The sequence below is a fragment of the Passer domesticus genome, chromosome Z (assembly GCF_036417665.1).
Source record: "Passer domesticus isolate bPasDom1 chromosome Z, bPasDom1.hap1, whole genome shotgun sequence".
Taxonomy (NCBI): Eukaryota; Metazoa; Chordata; class Aves; order Passeriformes; family Passeridae; genus Passer; species Passer domesticus.
The window spans coordinates 7617060-7631449 of record NC_087512.1 but is presented as its reverse complement, the minus strand read 5'-3'; the positions used below and the strand labels follow the sequence as shown (position 1 = coordinate 7631449).

At 40.3% G+C, this 14390-nt stretch overlaps 1 protein-coding gene and 1 long non-coding RNA gene across 6 annotated transcripts in view; one reads left to right on the top strand and one right to left on the bottom strand.

Annotated features, from left to right (window-relative positions):
- Positions 1-14390, top strand: part of KIAA1328 (KIAA1328 ortholog) — a 172622-nt gene that overhangs the window by 65848 nt on the left and 92384 nt on the right. For all 5 annotated transcript variants that reach the window (XM_064402673.1, XM_064402672.1, XM_064402671.1 and 2 more), the window contains exon 6: positions 2949-3076. In XM_064402673.1, coding sequence (XP_064258743.1) covers positions 2949-3076 — 128 coding nt within the window. The remainder of the gene's footprint in view (positions 1-2948; positions 3077-14390) is intronic.
- LOC135289230 (uncharacterized) lies at positions 5901-12290 on the bottom strand. Its single transcript, XR_010352010.1, has 5 exons — positions 9127-12290; positions 8775-8823; positions 7567-7727; positions 6560-6652; positions 5901-6335 (listed from the first exon to the last, which is right to left on the bottom strand). It is a non-coding gene; the product is annotated as an uncharacterized LOC135289230 (long non-coding RNA).

The following is a 14390-nucleotide window of genomic DNA, read 5'->3' as shown; positions in this document are numbered from 1 at the left end:
TGACTTACATTCAGTGAAAAAATTAACTAATTTATTCTATAAAATATGTAGTACTTGCAGTATTACATGTAAATGTGGCTATTGAAATTCTAACCTTTGCATTTCTAAATTTTTTTTGTTTCCCTCTCCTCCACATACAACCTCGATACTTTACTAATAAACTGCATAAAAAATATTACTGTAATACATTCAAATGCATATTTCTTGGACATAAAACTACCTTTCAGTGAAATGCCAAGTGACACTTCTCCCAGGTAACTAACATCTTACAAATTCAATATTTGTGCTGCCGAACACATGAAGAATTACCAAATGTGTCCATTTAGGTATATTACTTTTTTTTGGAATGAAAATCTGTAGGACTTCTCCTATACTGTTTTTTCAACCTTACAACTTTTTTTTTTTTAAAGCAGATTATGAAAATATTTATAACGTGCATGTCTGTCCAAAGACTGTATTGCCTTAGTAGACGTATGATCTTGTTATATCTGAATGGCTTAAATATTTTCATGGCAGTGTTGTGTATTGTCTGGCTAATTTGTAGGAGAAGAAAGGAGATAATCTTGCTGCTTTTAGCAAAAAATTCAATAGAATGAGAAAGTAAGATCTAATATTAAGGCTTTTTTTTCCTTAAGAAGATACTCTGCAGTAAATGTACAAGCACATTTTTGAGAATTGCCATACTTTCAGCTATTCTGCATGTGTCGCAAATAAATTAACTCTTTTTTCATATTAGAAGCTTCGTGTTTACTTAAGTAAGCAAAGCAGGGCTTTAAACACACACTGTGGTGGCTGTAGCAATACTTTGTATAATGTAGAGTGATTGTGTGAATGAACAAGGTTTTAATCTTCTAATACAGTGAGTTTTACTTTGGCTGAGCAAATCTCGCAAGAATTTCGGAGACATCTCAGCCACCATTCAAGCTCATGTGAGCCATTGCCCTTCCCACTCATGATCACATAACTGCCCTTTGGACAATCAGCATTTACTGGCATGCTTTGCTGATGCTAATTTTTCTTGTCCTGTTTTAAACTGCATTTTAAATTAATTCGGCAGCCACATGCGTGAGGTGGTGGCATCATGTGTACCACGAGGGCTCTGCAGTCTGTGGAACACAAATGGGGCCTGGGAGTGCGGGCAGTCTTGTCTGGCTTTCCAGCAGGACTGTTGCTAACACAGTGGCAAGGGTGAGGATGGCTGCCTGGCCATCACTCGTGTGCCCCAAGGCTGGTTAGGGTGCTTGTTTCTGATGCCAGCAGTGTGCTCGCTGGAGGGAGGAGAGGGCAAAATCTGTTTTGTGGGGAAGGGGTTGCTGGAAGCAAAGTGAATTAAGAGGGCTGTAAAAAATTGATAAAGATAGATAGGACTGTCTGTTTTTATATTCTGCCACATAACATGGGTTTAAATGAATTTCCCTATAATTTGTCTTCAAATACCGACATTTAACTCTTAGGCTGTATAAATGAACTGGCTTTTGCTAGAGTAAAATTCATGCCCTGCGTCCAGGCTAATATGTTCACCTACTATAAACATTACTGCCTATGGTTACAACTGGAATAAAAAATTCCTTTTATATACATCATAGCTGGCAGAGACTCCTGAGACCACCACAAATCACTTCAGCCTTTTGGTGCTCTCTGACGAAATGAACTGAAATGTAAAACAGCTCCGGCTTCAGGCAGGCTGGCTGGCTCTGGAAAGCAATTAGCTTGTTAAGACCATTGTTTGTACCCTCCCATATTTCCAGGTGCTGAGCAAAGGTGTTATGAGAGCTCTCCTGATTGATTTCAGCATTGGGGTTTATTAACCTTCCATTCCTTCCTAAAATGTTTTGCTTATTCTCTTGGTAGCCTTTTATTTAAAGGAAAGAAAACCAACCAAACAACAACAAAAAGAAGCCCTAGCAAGGCCACCCCTCCTGCAAAAGAATAGGAAGAGAGGAGGGGGGGAGAGAGGGAAGGCAACAAAACCGAACCAAAAAAAAACCCTTAGGGTCATAACAGGGAATAACAAAGCAGTGAGTTATTTATGCAGCCATGATTGGCAAAAGTGATTGCAACATGAATTTGCCCAGAAGCAATGATTAGATCATAAAAATGTTAAGGAAATCTGTAACTCAACACCGTTTTAAAGATTGAAGAAGTTTTTGTTCCCTACCTTAATTGCAGTGACTTGTTATTAAAGTATTTATTCAGAGTAATCTCTTTGGACAGCGAGCCCTTATCCCATCTGCATGCATAATTAAAAGTGAGGGGGGAGAGAGGGGAGCATAAATGGTTTACCATGCTACATGAGCAAGGGAGGGAATTACACAATGACAGGTGAAGAGCAGATTTATCTCCTGTTGGAATTTCAATGCTGCAAGCAAGGCAGGACACTGTTGCTAATATCCTTGCAAACACCACAGTTGCTGCTTCTCCAGATTACTGTCCAAAAATTATTGCTGGTCTGTAAAAGGCCTGTAGCACTGCATCTGTGGCTGTGGGGTTTTGAGCCATTGGCACTCAAGCAAAGAGATTGGATTTGGGTATGTGGGCTTGTGAATCAATGTCTGTGCTTAAAAATGGACTATTTACTTACTTGGATGGCTATTTATTTATTTATAAATAAACATTGGTAATGGCTGGCTTTGCTGAATACGAATAAGAGGGTTGTAGCTGTTCCAGCTGAAACAATGTCATCACCTGCCTCCTGCCTGCTGTCCCTTTTCCAATGGTAAAAGAATTTGGTGCAATTCTTCTTTTTCCACTCTGAGTAAGGAGGATGGTTGTACTTGAACATTCATCTCTAGGCAGATTTATCATCATTAGGCACTACTCAAATACATAGTATCTGTTTTTAAATTGAACTGTTATGGATCTAAATCAGATTTACAGAGTAAGTTGGTATATATTTGGCCATAACTGTTCGCTAAAGAGTGTTTTTCCCTTAACTTCTGATGTCGCACCTCTGCAGCAGCAGTACAGAGAATGCCAAGAACTTTTGAGCCTTTATCAGAAGTACCTAGCTGAGCAGCAAGAAAAACTATCACACTCCCTTTCTGAACTCAGTGCTGCCAAGGAAAAGGACCAGAAGGTAAGCTCTTTTCTTGCCATCTCTTTTTTATTTAAATTACCTAGTCAAAACATCTTTTTGAGACTGTGAGTGCATGATCTTACATCTTATGGTGTTGAATACTATTTTGTGATTGGCTTCCCATGAGTCCCTGCCTTAATACATGGATTGCAGTCAAAGAAAGAGAAAAACCCTGACAAGTTTTGGGTCAGTAGAAGGGGTGAAGTTAATTGACCATGTTGCAATGGAGTAGGAATCATGGTAACCCACACCTTTGCCAAGGAAAAAGTTAAGATGCTGTTATGTTTTCTGTTCTGTTATTTAAACAGGAAAATAATTGCAGTCACTGTAGATATAGCCTTTCACATTTTCACTGTGGCTTTTTATGATTGAAAGGGGCATTACAGATTATGTATTTGGTCAGTAATAGCTTTCTCAAGTCTGTAAAGCAGCTCATCTGATTTGGGCCATTTTTAGAAGACGTGTAGTTCTAGATGCAGTTAAAACCAGAAAATGTTGACTAGAGATAGGTGTTAAATTAAGTAGTAAAATGTTTCTTGTATGTAGGTGCCCAAAACCTTGAGAACATGGTTGGTTGAGATTTTCCCCTGATAGCTAGGTGCTTGGTTTGCATCCCTGCTGATGGCAGATTATACCCTGGAAGAGAAGACTGCCTATGCAAGGGCTCTACCCCATGTTCTTGCTTTCTGTTCTCTGGTAGCAGCTTCCATCTGTAGATAGATCTCCAGAATCCAACCTACCTAAGACCATGCCTTTTTGTAGAGGTTATGTCCTTGGTCCCCTCTTCTGGAATAGTCTTAAAGGCTTATTTATAACAGGGCTAGAAATAAAGCCATCAGCAGAGAGTATCCAAAAGAAGGTCTCAGTGGTTCCCTGCTGTGAGAATTATACAGGCAGATCCTGCTTCTCAGGAGACTGGAGGCTGTGCAGGAAGGAGTCTTTTAATTCTCTCAGGAAGCAGGTAGCAATACTCTGTGACTTCACTGATGTCAGGAGTTTTTTGTGTCCTGATAATGTGGTTTTTTTTTTTTTTTTTTTTTTTTTGGTGTTTTTTTTTTTTGTCCAACTTTGTTGGACATTGGACTGTTTGTCAGGCTTTTAATCTTTTATAAACATTTAATTTCCATTCTTTTGTGTTTATATCTGCCCTCCATTTTTGTGATGGCTTTGAATTCAAAACAAGAATATCCTCCCAGAATGGATGATGTCTGTGTTGCTGCTTGTATGGCATGCAGCTTGCTGAGGATCTCCATGGAAAGTACTCCAGTGGGGTCCATGAAGTCCAGAAGCACTGTGATAGCTGTGTTTTGGGTGATGCCAATCCTTCTTTCAGGTTTTGCCTTTCATTTCTAACCTTTCAACTTCAAATACATTTATCGTATACTAGGTTAGCCCTTAATATTGAGGGAACCAGTATCATCACATCTACAGGACAAAGGCATGGAAGCAGATAATAGGAAACCTTCAGCCCACTGACTATCAAATTATTTCAACAATCCATGTTCATCTCCTCTTCATCTGTCCTCCTAATCACGCTATCAGTGTATACACAGAGACTTTTTTAAAATTGTTTTCTGATTTCATGTGCAAAGTTCTATCAAGCTCTCTTTGATTCCATTATTTCTTTTCTGTACGTTTACAGATACTTTTGTCCACAAATGCAAATTCAGATATTATATCGAGGTTTGCCTTGACATTTCATTTATGGTTACATACTCTACAGCTCCAGCCTAGCAGGTCTGAAATTACCCTAGTCCTCTTGTTGTGTGCAAAGCATTGTAGGCATAGATAAAAACCTGTCAAAACATGCTTCAGCTGTTTTTTCTTATAGCGTGCAAAATGTTTCTGATGTTTCTAGCCTTCCTCTTCAATTTTCTTGTTCTTTGCATTTGGCTTTATAAATTGTTACCATTTTTCACCCAAACAAGCACTTTGTGCTGTGTTTCTCCTCACAGTTTAGAAACTGTGAGGAGGTGAGCAGGACTGCTGTGCCCTGTCTGTTCTTTCCCTCGAGCACTCCTTCATGGGATGGCTTTCCAAACCCAAGAAAGGTCATTGGGCTGCTCTTGATGGGACTTGGTGTTATTTTCATACATCTTTTACTACTTGAACTGTGAGCTCTTAGTGTCCTGATGGGTCTCTCTTTGAATGTTTTTTTTCCTCTTTGAGTATTGTCTTAACACAGTAGCTCATACCAGCATTGGTCTGTCTGCCTGATGGGGTCTGCTGAAGGGGAGCACAGCAGGGGGGGATTTTTGAGAGGAAAGAACTGGAAGAGGACAGACCCAGAACACTTTTCCTCATGCTCCAAGTACTGCCCATGCCAGTTCCTTCTGCCTCACTGAAGCTTTTGTGCTCTCCCTTTCTGTTTTAAGGTGGACTTTGACAAGAGCAATTTTATTGAAATGTTAGGATAATGGAAATCTTTGTGAGTTTTGTTTTAATTCAAATCTGTCTGGAATCTTTTCCTTTTCTCTTGATTTCCTCTGGGCTAAGGAAATCTTGCATATGTCTGGATTTAAAGCAAGATAGCTAGCTTGCCACATAGTTTTTCCTTTGTATAACTGTGTAGGAGACATAATCAGCACTTCTTATTATGGGACACTGCTGATCTTACCGGGATCTCTGTGTTTCCATGTATGATGTTCCGATTTTCTTGTCTCTTGCAGAAAGATTGGACTGTGCAACTGTACTCCATAATGAAGCACTTGTTTTGAGCTATTCTTTCTTGTTTCTGTTCATTTCCCCCCCTTTTTCTTACTTGTTAGTTTGGAGTAATTTTTAGTGCTACACCTGAAATAAATAGGGCAGGAGATCATTCTCCTTTTTTAATGCCTTTATTAAAAATCAGCTCAGGTGGGGAGAACCGATGGGTCGCGCACATGCCGTTGCTGCTCCCAGGAGTGGCACAGAGGAGGAGGAAGAACGCAGCTGTGTCTGCTGGTCTGCAGGCAGAGCTGGGGCTTCCATCCTCACGAGAGCACCAGGAGATTCCAGTTTTTCAGTCTGACATTCGAGGTCCTCTTTCTAGCCGACATCCTTTAGGTTAGGGTGAAAGGTGAAAAGGATCTTAGCAGACACTGGATTCAGTTCCTCACCTCTAGACAATACTTAGATCTCTTAATTCCATGGTGGCTCATTTTTTTAGGGTTTTTCCTGCTAGATTGGGTGAGGTGCTTCCACATTTGTATGCCAGCCTCAATGTCACCTCCTCCTCACAGTCCCAGGTGTCATTTTTCAGGAAGCAGCAGGGGGAAACCTGATGAAGAGGGATTTCTAACCATCAACAACAGGTGATTAAAGAAAAACTATTAACAACAGGTGATTACAACATGAAGTTATTAACAACAAATAGTTAAAACTTCATCTTAGCAGCAATTGGTTTAACTTGTTAACTCTGCAACTTTAAAAAAAATGGACAACTTTTCTACTCATAACACACCTGTATCTTAACTTTCACCTGCCCATCTTCCTCATTCTTACCTTATGATAATTTGGATCATGAGCTGTCACTTTCCTCTGGGCCTAGATAGGTATTTGGAAACATCTCCTTTCAGCATTTAAATGCTGGGTTTTCTGTTAGAATAAGACAATTAATGGTCAAGAGAACAGCAGCTTACCAAACATTGATGGCATTGTTGTAAAAAGAGGTAGATTCTACAGGATGTAAATGACTGCAGTAGCTGTGTGCATGTGGGTGAAATGCAGCCCCTGGTTTGTAGCTGTACTGGACTAATGCAGAGGCTTTGGTGTTAACTTTTATTTTTGTCTGTTTTAGTATCACCAAACAATAGCAGTAACTCTGAAACCATGTTTTCCTCTTAGCTAATATTGCTTCTTTATAATGAAAGTCAGCCCTCAAAATGTAAAGAAGCATCCTGGTAGTAGTGAAATAAAATTGCTGGGAAGATGGTGGTAAGATGATTTAAGTCAGAACTCTTGTGGAGTCAATAATCAGTAACTGGAACATGGAACTTCCTTTTTTTTTTGTGAGATAAAGTTAATTCCATTTGAAAAGATACTTAAGGTGACATGAATTGAATTATTCAAACTGGCCTTCTCAGCATTAACTCTAGGTTAATATCTCATGATGCCTCTGGTTTCATTATAGGAGTTTTAAGTACATAACTTTTTATAATAAATTCAATACCTAGAAGCCGAACTGAAATTGGTTTACCTTCTACCAACCCATAAAAAGAAGCATTAATTGTAAAGTGAATATTAAAGTGGTCACTAAAGTTGACTCAGATTCAGAGAGATAGCGCTTTGGTAAAGGAAGCGCTCTACTGAAAAATAAGCTTCTGCCTTGCTGTTAATAGAAAATATCATTCATAGTAAAATGTAGTTAAACTTTTCTATCAAAAATGATTCTTGGATGTACTCTCTGCAGCACCCAAACATTCAGTCTATTTTCATATGCTTTACACAGACATGTAAAGAAAATTGCCCTTGTTCTAGATAATCATGTCTGACCTAGTTTATATACTCACTACTTCACTGCTATCTTAAACTCTGTCAGGAATCCAGTTTGATTTGGCACATTCTGGCTGATGAATCTGTAGATATTCTTCAGTGTAGGGTAAGACTTGAGGCACAAAAGTTGGACAAGCAGCTGAGTTTCTGCAGAACTGGGGTTCTTGAGCTCTATCACCTTAAGGAAAGATAATACCTGTAGTCTTAGCACTGCTTATTAATGTTAATCTTTGAATTTACAAGTATGGCTGGCAGCGTTTGTTTCTTATTTGTGGAAGATTACCATCACATCTGCTAATTCCCTTGATTCACAAAGATTCTTTTGTGTGTGTGTGTGAGGCTTCAGTTCTTCCTTGTGTAGAAGCAGCATGGGAATGGAGTGGGATTATAGACGGAAAGGAATATCAAGAATTTATTTTCAATGGTGTATCATCTCCATCTCCCTCAGCGCTGTGATGTCTGCCCCCTCTTTTGGGGTGGGCCAGTGGCTCTCATCAGGAGCGAGGTCATTGTTCAATCCTAAGCATCATGCAAGCATCCTGAAAGAGTTGATCTGCTTTGGGCATATGGTGAAATCGTAGCAAAGTTGACTTTCGGGAAGGCTTTTTTAAAAAAAAACCCTTTTTTTTATTATGTTGCTATTTCTCTTTAATCACTTCTTAAAAATTCTTGAATGTAGTTGTATCACTTCACAGTAAAGTCCAAAAAAGCCTTTCTCTGTAAAAACGAATTAGCCTTGCTTTCTTTTGATATTGGCAACTAAGATTCTTGTCCTTTTTTTTTGCCTTAATAAGGATGATTACATACTAAAGTGTCAAACATTACTTACTTGTTTTCTTAATTTTTTCTTTTGAAAAAGACATTGAAACACATCAATCTTCAGAAGCCTTTTCTTTTGTGATTGTCCCCAAACTTCCCCACTTCCATTTTTTTTCAGTACAGGTCACCTTTAAACACATTCTCAGCTTGCTTAAAGAAAAAAAAAAATCCCACATATGCGAAGGGTTTTGAATGCTGTAAGGTAAACCTTCATCATGGAATTGACTTTGTCTGTTTACCCAGCTGTATGGGAACAATGAATGAGCCCATCTGAAAGATACTTGAAAACTGGGATAATAAATAAAGAACTAATTTGACTAGGGACTCAAGGGTATTGGAATAATTTTGCAAGGCCAGACAGAGACAGTTTTTGCATGAGTAACTGTCAGGAATAGCCTTGCCTTACCTGTGTTACTTTCTGCAAATCCTCTGATCTCTCTCTGTGCTTCTCTTATCTGTAAAAATGAGATAATGTTTTTATCCTCATTCTTTCTGGGTTTTTTTGCTGAGAATGTCAGGTTTTAGGTGCTTTTTCATGGGTGTTCAAAGTGATTAGCAGTGATATTTGAAATATAGGGTGGTCTGGAATAGACTACCCTGTAATAGCAGGAAGAAAAACAATGCTTTTTTTTCCTTTTACCTCTAAGATACTAGGTCATAGTTAATTTACCTGTCTTTTCTAAAAAATGTCAACACTGAACAGGAATGCAGATGGATATAAATATTTAAGCAAAAAGGAAATATCAGTATTGCAATACCTGTGCGTTGCTAGCATTCATGACAGAATTCCATCCACACTCAATCTCCTGGAATGTGTGCCACAGCAAAACTGTCTGGCTTGCCCAGTCTATTTTGTTGATGTGAATGACACTGTTCCTTGTGATAAGCACTTCACTCTCAGCTCACCGCTTAACTGAGATCTGTGCCATCTCTTTGTTCTACAGTCTTTAGTCAGCCTTGTCTCTAGTCTCTTTTAAAATATTTTGATTTTCCTTTTGTTTTCTTTGAATATGCCTCTTTCAGTTTAATCCATTTAGCTTTAAGAACTGTCCCTCCTATGGAAATCTTTTCCTTGGGTGAACAGTCATATCTGGTACATATTTTTCTGTTGGAGGATAAATCTGGAAAGAAGACAGTGCCTTCCTTTCCATTCTCCGAGATCAAAACTCCTCTTGGCTTTGTAGGCTTCTGATGATGCTGTTACACTTGTGAAACATCACCTCTGGATTTACACAAGAATTCAAATTTGCAGCAGAACTGCCTGTCCTTGAGAAGCACTTTGCAAACTCTTAGATGTGATATTGCAATTTCTCCAGTCTAACATTGTAGTGGCTCTTGGGAGAGTGAATTGTGGCCACACTTGCCAGCATCCTCTCACTTTGAAGTGGTAGTAAGGCTTTCTTCAGTGGATCCAAGGCTGCATATGAATGCCGTGGCTGTCAAAGATTTTGTGTTATGCTACAGGTCTTGAGGAAGAAAACTTCTGTTTTATCCATCACTTTGTGCAGTTTCCTGTTTATCTGGCAGTCATTAGGAGTGTAAGCATACCAGCTGCCCAGCCATATGCTGTCACTACTGTTGTACAGTCCATTTGACCTATTCACATGCCCTTTGATTTAGCAGTATTTAGCCTTTTTCAAAACTTGAGATTCTTGAAAATCAGTTTCTCCTGTACTTACGATTCACCAGTTCCCTGTTCCTAGACTTGTCTGATTCCTCCAAATGTGGCATATCCTTCATGTTGTGATAAACACTACATTCCTGAACTTCAGGAAGATCAACCCTGGCAGCTTTCAAAGCCCAAATGAACCAGGAACCTAACGTACTTTGAAGCTTGCCTTGTTTTGGTGTGGTGTAGACCAGATAACTAGCCCAGTTCCCATCTAACTTGAATTTTTCTTTGACTGTTGTGTGTTCTCTCTTCACCAGCCTTTCAAGAGGGAGATCATCCTGTGAGAACATACTTTGGTAAAAAGTGAAAATGTTTCTGGGCCAATCCAATTTGAATTGGAATTGGAATCCTGTTTCTGAAAATGCAAACACTGAGTTGCCGTTTCTCGCTATTGAAATGAATACAGTCAGTAACTCATCTAGGATTTCATAATCTAAATACCTTTATTCATCACTGTAGATTACAGATAGTGTGATATAAGTGATTACTATATTGAAAGATAAATTGCTTGCCATTTCTTGCCTGCAAAGCACACATTTCTATGTGTTGATCAGGTTGTTTAATTAGAAGTGTCTTTATTTAATGAAAGCCAGGTGATTATCAGTTCAGGGCACTAAAGGTTGGTCTTTGTATGGCAGAAAGATTTTTCATGAGAGCCGAGGGTGTAATTTTCTTTCAGCTAAGAAGGTGGGAATTCGTTATCTGTCTGTACCAGGATGATTGCCTGCAGAAATATCTCTTCGAGTTAGTTCTGAATACCCTAAGATTTAGCTTGAGTCTTTCATTTTGAGCTGCAAAAAAGTTTGAACTAAAAGTTTTTCTGGTGCACAGTTTGCCATTTGGAGTTTGTAAGGAGTCTTCTTCCAGGATTTTATCCATCATAGGACAAATTTCTTGAGACAGCTGCACTCATCTTCTATAAGCAGAATGTAACTGGTGAGATGGCATGAGCACAGACACGGCATCTAAAGCATTTACTGCACGTCTGCATACATGTTGCATGTGATTTTTGGTTTATAGCAGAGTGATTGCCTGTCTCTGATCCAGTGAATGCATTAAGTATCATTGCATAACAATTTTTGGTTGCCATCTATTTATGGTGAATTCTAGAAAATGTCTGGCATGTTTCTCTACGTTACGGCAGCACACGTATTTTGAAACTTTGTATAATTTCAGATTTTGGAACATGGGTAGAAACAGATCATGTAGACACTCAGTGCCATCATGTGCCAAAGATGTTTCACAGTACCATCAACAGAAAAAGGGATACATGAGTTTCTCCTGTCTATGCAAGAAAATGGTAAATCTGAAACATAAGTATTCAAAGCTACCCACACATATGAATGGACCCTCAGGCTGGCTGAGTTACTTACTAAGATTTAGATTACGGGAAAGCAAATTATGTCCTCTGACCTCTCTTGGAAGTCTGGGTTACCTTGAAGTTGATCTCTGCCTTGAAATAAAGTAATTTCTCATTAATCTTTAATAGATGCATTTAATTCCATGTTAAATCTTTCCCCATCTGTTCTCCATAAGTGGTAGCAGTTCTATTGACTGGAGCAGACCAGAAAAACACGCAGGATGTCTTCTGTTTTCTGGTGTGTAATTTCAAAAACTCCTTTTAACTCTGTGGAGCTGAGTCATGAACATCGGTACCTTAGTTGTATGATGCATCTGATCAAAGTCTCTGCTCTAAAACTTCAGAAGAGCTTTCACAAAGAAGACCTGCTTGGTGGATTAGGCTGGAGCTGCTGTCTACCCGTAATTTAGTAATGCTTTTGACTGTCTTCTGCAACATTTTCCTGGAGAAACTGGTTAGTCATAGCTTAGATGGGTACACTGGTGACTGGGGAAAAATAACTGGCTGCTGACCTGGCCCAGAGAGTGCTGGTGAATGGAATTACTTGCAGAGGCAGCTGGTCACTGGTGGTGTCCCCCAGGGCTCTGTACTGGAGGCTCTGTACTGTGCTGGTTTTTATTTTTATTGAAGATCTGAGTGAGGGCATCAAGAGCTCCTGTGGTCAGTTTGAGGACAAGGCCAAGCTGGGTGTGAGTGCTGAGCTGCTGGAGGGCAGGGGCTCTGCAGAGGGATCTGCACAGGCTGGATCCATGGGCCAGGGCCGGTTGTGTGAGGCTCAGCCAGGCCCAGTGCTGGGCCCTGCCCTTGGGTCACAGCAGCCCCAGGCAGTGCCCCAGGCTGGGACAGCGTGGCTGGAACGCTGCTGAGTGGGAAAGGAGCTGCAGGGGCTGGTTTCCAGGGGCTGGACACGAGCTGGAGTGTGCCCAGGGGCCAAGAAGGCCCATGGCACCGGGCTTGTGTCAGCAACAGCGTGGGCAGCAGGAGCAGGGCAGGGCCCATCCCCCTGGGCTGGGGCACTGGGGGGGCCACCCCTGGAATCTTGTGCTCAGCTTTGTTTGCTCACAGCAAGAAGGACACTGAGGGGGCTGGAGTGTGTCCAGAGAAGGAAACGGAGCTGGGGAAGGGTGTGGAGCTCAGGTCTGAGAGGAGTGGCTGAGGCAGCTGCAGGGACTCAGCCTGGAGAAAGGGAGACTCAGGGGGTCTTTCTCACACTCTGCAATGACCTGAAAGGAGGGTGTAGCCAGGTGTGGGTCAGTCTCGTCTTCCAGGTAACAAGTGACGGGACAAGAGGAAATGACCTCAAGTTGTGCCAGGACAAATTTAAGTTGGATATGAGAAAAAATTTCTTCACTGAGAGAGGAGTCAATTGTAAGAACAGTCTGCCCAGGGAAGTGGTGGAGTCACCATCCTTGGAAGCATTTAGAAGATGTGTAGATGTGTCAGCTGGGGACATGGTTTAGTAGTGAACATGGCAGTGCTGACTTAGTGGTTGGACTTTGTGATCTTAGAATTCTTTTCCAACCTAAATGGTTGTGTGATTCTAAGAACCTTGGTCTCTTTGACTGGGTCAAAGGCCTACTCTTGCAGGCTGTCACTTTTAAACCTGAGCAGAAAAGCTTTAATTCACAGTCATATTGAGAACATAATTTTAGTCAGGAGCCATTTATGTTCATGGTTACAGAAAATGAGACTGAAAATTTTAATGGAGAACTTGTCTCATTAAGTGAGAGCACAGGACTGCAAAGGTAGTCGCCTGTGAGCAACTGAAGTCACTCATGTAAATGTTAAGTGACAGCTGTGGAGACCATTTCTTTTCCAGAGATCCTTATGCCCGTGATATGAAGTGCAACATTCTGCAGTTAATGTGGCTTCTTTTTGAGTACTTGTCCGTCAGAACTTGTTCAGCTGTGCGACTCCTTGTCATTCGTGGTTTTGTTGTATTTGAGTGTGTCCCTTGTAATGAGTGTGCACGTTTAGGTATGGGGTTTAAGGAGACAGAATGATTATTTTTAGCTGTAACTTTTGCGTTAAGTGTGAGTACACTTCCTTGGGGTCCCTGGAAGTTTTGAGATTGAGGGACGGAGGACCTAGGATGCACAGTGGTGTCCTGGAATCAGCACACATGTGGGAAGGACTTGCTTCTGACCAGCCCCCCAGTGCAGAAAGCCACCTGTGTTCCTGGGCGCATGTGCAAACATCAAGTGAATGAATACACTGACTGACTTGTAAGTAACCTCCTTTTCAGCAAACTCATGTTTAGCACCTGTTGAACACAAAAACCTATGGCTGAAACATCAGCACAAGTTCAGCATTCCCAGTTGAACTGGTGTATTTGTAAGCAAGCTTTGAATGTAATAATCTGTCTGGTTGTTTTACTATAGTATTTCCAAATTTTTCTAAATCTTAACACAGAAATAAGTCCCAGATTTATTTATTTATGACTTGAACATTCTGGTTAATCAGCTGATGTCAGCCTTTTGAAACATTATCTTACACCCTTACTGTAGATTCCAAGCTACAGGTAAAATCAGAGCCAGGAGTAGGTCTGGAGGCAGTCCTTTTTACTTGCAGAAATGAGAGTTCACACACACATTTAAAAAGGTCTTTAAATATTTAGGCCATTGCTTTTCATTTTTTCCATGGGAATATCATTAACAGGACATGAGAAATTTTGATTAATATTTTTCATTACTTGTGCTGACCATGAAAATTCTACCTGTAAGTGTGCAGCTGGGACTGCTACTGTGGTCTGCCAGGTAGGTGAGGGCTGTAGATGAATTGGGATGTAATTCTGTTCTGTTATTGTATCACCATCAAATTATTTAATTGCTTTCTGGATTAGTTTGTTGCTCTTTAAATAGGAATGGATGCCCAGTGTTAGAGAATGTAAGCTCAGTGAATTTAAAATGCTGTGTAAAAGTTGAATTGTAGATCTAGTTGTGAGATGATGTAAGGAGAGCTCAGTTAGCCTGGGACTTCTCCATACATAA